At 32.9% G+C, this 5,853-nt stretch overlaps 2 protein-coding genes across 7 annotated transcripts; one reads left to right on the top strand and one right to left on the bottom strand.

Annotated features, from left to right (window-relative positions):
• The first annotated feature begins 1,594 nt into the window (after positions 1–1,594).
• LOC105776809 (heat shock factor-binding protein) lies at positions 1,595–3,917 on the top strand. 6 transcript variants are annotated; one of them, XM_012599723.2, is made up of 5 exons: positions 1,595–1,742; positions 2,705–2,758; positions 3,053–3,076; positions 3,179–3,221; positions 3,611–3,917. In XM_012599723.2, the coding sequence occupies exons 1-5, from the start codon at positions 1,740–1,742 to the stop codon at positions 3,748–3,750; spliced, it is 264 nt and encodes an 87-aa protein (XP_012455177.1). In that variant the 5' UTR covers positions 1,595–1,739; the 3' UTR covers positions 3,751–3,917. The 6 variants fall into 6 exon arrangements, 3 of the variants coding, with proteins under 3 accessions (XP_012455177.1, XP_052478921.1, XP_012455176.1); XM_052622961.1 differs by having other exon boundaries at positions 2,460–2,758; XR_008190279.1 differs by lacking the exon at positions 3,611–3,917 and adding an exon at positions 2,460–2,544 and having other exon boundaries at positions 3,053–3,590.
• A 1,060-nt stretch (positions 3,918–4,977) lies between these two features.
• On the bottom strand, positions 4,978–5,582 carry LOC105776808 (protein RALF-like 33). Its single transcript, XM_012599721.2, has one exon. The coding sequence runs from the start codon at positions 5,515–5,517 to the stop codon at positions 5,137–5,139; it is 381 nt and encodes a 126-aa protein (XP_012455175.1). The 5' UTR covers positions 5,518–5,582; the 3' UTR covers positions 4,978–5,136.
• Positions 5,583–5,853: the final 271 nt, after the last annotated feature.

Genomic DNA, 5,853 nt, shown 5'->3' with positions numbered 1-5,853 from the left:
TCATGTACGACTAATATGGCGATTCTCATCATTCATAAATCATTTACCACATTCATTCCATATACATGTTCACATATCACTCATTCATTGCATAATGTATTCATGACACTTACATGTTCATTATCATTTTTATTTCAAAATTATGTTTTCACATACCATTTAAACAAAACATCACATATATTCAATTTAACCATAACATGAATACTTACCAAGTCATCAGACAAGTATTGTTGTTACCTTAATTAAGTTATATTTAATGAACCATATACATATTGAATTCAAAGACACAAAAGCATAAACCGGGATAGGTTACTCGTTTACGGCCTTCACCTTTCCTTTATCTCGTGACGTTCCGACATTATTTTTAGCTACGTACGATAATTTGATTATAGTAACAGATTAGTTTCCACCTAATCACATAAAAAACACAACAATTTAACATAAGTTGTACATTATTCATTTTAGTCCCTATCAGCCATAATATTTGAAATGCTCGTATTTCTCAATACTTAGTACCGAATTCATATTTTTTTTTCATTAGGGACCTTGTGCTTTTAATCTATAGCATAATTTCTTAAAAAAATTCAATTTATTCAATTTTAGTCCCCTAATGTCATAAAAAATCCATATAGCTTAGTTGGATTTATAATAAAATCTAACTTTTCATTACTTTTAATTTAATCCTAACATGCTCAAAACTCATACTTCAAAATCTTTTTAAAATCAAGCTTAAGTTCACCAAAACTTTTTAACTGTAACTTGATAAACATTTAACAATTTGAAAATCTAGCACATGAGCATGCTACACTAAGCTTAGATGACCAAGAATTTACAAAAATCATGAAGAGAAAACCTCACTTGTTCAATTTGATGATAGAATGTTAAGGAAGAAAAACCTAAAATTGAATTCTTTCTTGTAGCATGGACGACACATAAGGATAAAGGAATACTCACTTATTATTTATACTTACATTAAGGAACTAATTAAACTTAATTAGTAGACTAACCTTATTTAATTAACTAAATAAATAGCCATAATCATTATTTAATATACTTAGCGAAATGGATGGAGTGAATTATTCTCATCCACTGACTCATGAATTATTAATGGTTAAATAACCATTTGGTCCCCTGGTTAATTGTTAATCAAGCCCCATGCATTTTATAAATTAAAATTTAATAGCAATTACACTTTTATAAATTAGTCATTGTACCATAATTAACCGCTTTGTCGATTCAACTACTCGGTTGTCCATTAATATATTTTCAAATTAAATATGTAAATTCTTCCATTCAATTTCACTAATTTGGTTTACTAAATTGATACCAAAATTGTATTTTCAACATTGATTAAAATTAGGTCATTACAATAAACTTACTAATAGTTGAGTAATTAGATTGTAATTTACTAGTCCTACATCTTGTTACCAAGTTAATGGGCCAGTGATTAATTTGTAACTTTTTTAAATTAATTGATCAAAGTGTAAACTTCCTAATAGATTAGTAACCTTGGGTTTAGTTTGTCCAAAAAAAGCATTTTTCCGTTTTACAAAAATGCCCTTGGACCGTCAGTTCTCATTGTTGTAATCCGCGCCACTAATTTCATCGTCTTCACGCTTCACTTCTCGTTCTTTCTCCCCTCCCTCACAGACTCTGTCTCTCAGGCAAACAGCTAGCCATTTCTCTTCATCGCCTCTGCCAGCCGTCGAAAAGTTTCTTGGTCATTGAAATATACGAAAATGGTATATTTCATTTTCCATAATTAAATTATTTTCTTTAATTTTATTTAAGATGTAATATTTTTTTCATTAATTTCCTAATCATTTATCGAGAATTGTTAGATTAGGCTTTAAATTTTCCGTTATTGAATCTGATCTGTTCTGTTGTACAAGGTAGCAATATTCCGATTTTCTTTCCTTTTACTTTGATTATAATTTTGAAAGTGCTGAAGTTTGTTTGGTTACTTAGAAATGCTTAAGAAATTAATGTAAATATTAGATTAAAATGTTTACCTATATGGAAATTGATCAGTTTTGCGTCCTTTGACGATACGTTTTTTGTATTCGGTTTGTTAGTGGAGTGAGAAATGTCATAATCTGTTTTCTAAAAGAAGAAATGTGAGATAGAGCCGTGATTGGTGATCTCTGAATGCTGAGAAATGCTTTCAAAGTAAATTTGAGTAATAGTTTCAAAATTTAAAACAGTGGAAACTGACCAATTTACACAATATGTTTCTTAGCTGCGGCTTGTTGATGTTATTAGAATGCAATAATCTGTTTATGTAAACCAAATTGTTCAATATAGTTATTGTTTAGTTGTTTTATGTTGCAGTGACATTTAATTTGAAGTTAAACTAGTATGATTGGGCTTGTTGGGTCTAATTGAGTTGATACTTAGGAGGCTCCAACTTTTTTTATTTTTATTGAAATTCTCATGTCTGTCTCTTGTGTCTGACATAGCCATGGGTTTACGACCCTTCAAGGACTCTTCAAATACATTCATGTCAGACGCATAACCATATTCTATGCTCACACCTGAGTCTGAGTAAGATAGGTTGATTTCACTGATTTTAGGCTTGAATTTTACGTTCTTCAAAGAAAAAATTTTCTTCCTTCATCAACTGTCATTTTATATGGTAGCAGACATTGATGCCTTTGATAGCATTCTGTGTTGTATAGTTTTTATTTTATCTTATATTCTGCAGAATGGGGATGATTCTGTAGATAAGAAACTGGAGAATGAAACAATGGCAGCTTTTGTAAGTTACTTTTCAAGTTCCCCGGCACTTATATGTATCGCAAATAAACTTAAGAGTATTTCCTTCTCTTCATGGTTGTTTAGAGCAGACAAATATTATTCTTTTTTAGGGTGTATTCTGAGTTTTGCACTCAAATTGATTTGTTTGCTTTGGACCATTGTATGATATTCCGAGATAGCGGAAAAGCATGGGGATTTTCTTATGTTTAGTTATATAGATATTGCGACGTTATGGTTCTATGATTTAGCCAATTTTGATCCTGATTTTACTGATTTTAATTACATTGTTATGCAGGTCCAGACTCTACTTCAACAGATCGTGGGTTCTTATTTTGAACTGTTTTGGTATTCTATAAGGAATTTCAGAACAATAAATTTTAAACAGATTTAGCTAATACCACCCTTCCATTACATATAACAGCAACAAAGGTTCCAAACAATGTCTGACTCCATCATTAAGAAGAATATCCTTTTCATATTATCTAGTTGTTTCTAAACGAGGGGATGAGTTGCATGATTAGTTTCTATAAAGCATCAGGGAAGTTCTGTTTTGTTGATCTTGTGGTTGTTTGGTGGAGGTTTTTAAGAATTTCACTTTTGCAATAAGCAAAATGTGAAAGCTTTTTTACTTGCTTACACCGAGGTTTTAGTCTGTTTTTACTTTGGTTTTTTATTTCAATGGGGAAAGTAGCCATGGGTGAGTTGCCAAATTTCCTTTCATTTCACTCAACCTTGTTCTTTAGGTGCTACTAAAGCTAAAGTGAAGCAGTTTAACCTTAATTCGATGTATATTCATGTTCCAAAGAAAATAAAACTTATAAGCATGTTCTTGATTTCCTTGACTTAAACGCACTTGATGAGAGGGGCTGCAGGATAGATGAGCTAGAACAAGCCATCAATGATCTCAAAGCAGAGATGGATGCAGATAAGCCTCCTTCTCTTTCGGTTCCGTCCTTGCCGAAGGACGATTCCAATTCGCCCAAAGAACCATAACAGTGTGAATTTGGCGTTTACAGCATGGTATTAATAGACTCTGTATTCCTTTTGTTCCCTAGCTTTTCTTTCATGGAAAACCAGTAACAAACAGACACAGATAACTTATATTTGTGACCGCCTCTTCTAATTTCAATTATCTATTATATATGGTTAACCCTCTCTAATCATTCTTCACACTAGTAGTTTAAGTTCATGATTAGACTTCTTTACAATATATATAATATGATTGTGATTAGCTGTTTAAGTAACAAACACCTGAAGAGGAATTGATTTATATATAGAAAATACTAGTTTGGTAGGGAAGTTTATGCTTGAGGAATCTCATTATCTTTTAGGTCATGCTAGTCACTAAATAATTTGATTCATGTTGTATTTGATTTTGTTCATAATATCTAAGCATTAAGAAATGAAGTCGTGCATAAGTGGTCCTAATTCTTGATGTTAAACTTTGTGGATAGCTTTCTGTTTTGGCTTCCTTTTCTTATACTATTATGTGACAAGACATTTGAGGTGCTATGTTATCTGGACCCCGGGGCTCAAAATTAGTGTCGGATGTGGGTATATATATATTTAGTTCATTAATTGTTTCAAAATTAATGCCAATAATTATGTTTGAATGTATTGGACATAGGTGTTAAGTTTGTGTAATGTGAATTTAATGTGTAGCAAAATACAGGTGTAAGATGCCAAATACAGTTGGATTGCATTTCTCTTTGCTTTGTTTTGGCCTATCACTTTGGAAAAAGAATTAGATTCTATGTAAATGGGTTGCTTTGAATTTGCACTTCGCACATGAACCGCCCTCCTCACTTGCCGCAATTGCTGGGTCAATCTTTTTTATACAGACTTCTTTTTTACAACTTTCAACTATAAGTGAACTTAAAAAATATGTATATAAATAAAAAAAAAAATCATACTTCATAGCCTTGAAAAGAAAAGGTAGCCGACATTTCCTCAATAATATAGCTGAAATCTTCAGGGGGGGGGGGGGAATGGCCAAAAATAAATATAAAATATAAACTGTACAAATCAAGTTATGCTTTGTCTCACCAAACAACTTGTACCACAATGGCACAACCTCAAAATCTGATAAACCCAAAAATCAAATAAATTATTTTATTAGCAACACAAACACAATCCCTATAGAATTCATTCAATTATCTTTATTCCACTCAATTATCTTATATGCGTATATTTCATAAAATTTGAAAGAAGAAGAAGAAATTAAAAACAACAATCCATCTGCAATACACACAATAATTTATGAATCGAGTATAGGAAGAAATAGAAGAAAATATTACATTTTCAAAATTAGACTAGAGGAGCAACAAGTTTATTTTATTTTTATAATAAAAGGGCATAAAAATAAATAAATAAATAAATCTAACGCCGACAGCGTGTAATTCTACTGCACCCGCGTGAGTAAGGATTTGCTTGAGCTCCCGGCCGGCAGTTATAATACGACGCACCGCGTCGCGAACATGGCACCGTGTTTCTCCTCAGCGCACCGTAGCTAATGTAACGCCTCGTCGCTAAAATGCGCCTGTTGATCTCGGAGTCCATGGCGAACTCGCCGTCGAACTCCGAGGAATCTTCCCCGCTGAGCATCAGGCATTCCGCGATGGATCCACCGCACTCCGATTTAATCGGGAGGAAATGGTCGCCGCCAAAATCGAGCATGGGAGACGAAGCGGAAGCCGCCACGTGGATGGCCAGGATTGCGCAAATCGCGAGGAAACTGAACGAGAATCTAGAGCTTCCCATTTTCGAGCTTCGGGTTTTTTGGGTTTTCTGTTGATGAAGGGAACTGGAAATAAGGGCATGTTTAAGGATTATAACTTTATAAGCGATTGGTGCTAAGGGAAAGCCACTGGGGTTTGGATTTATTTGCGATTATGCCACTTGACTTTGACGTGACCGCCCCCATTCATGTCAATCACTTTGTGGACACCCACTAATTATATTTTTGACTCCTCACCTTTTCACATTTGCTATACAAAATAAATCCTTAAACTTTGTCACTTTATTTAGATAAACCTTCCTACTTTTTGTACATTCAATTAAGCCATTAAACTTTAATCTATAACTAAATAAGATTCT

Source organism: Gossypium raimondii, chromosome 10, assembly GCF_025698545.1.
Source record: "Gossypium raimondii isolate GPD5lz chromosome 10, ASM2569854v1, whole genome shotgun sequence".
Lineage (NCBI taxonomy): Eukaryota > Viridiplantae > Streptophyta > Magnoliopsida > Malvales > Malvaceae > Gossypium > Gossypium raimondii.
This window is presented reverse-complemented; position numbering and strand designations above follow the sequence as displayed.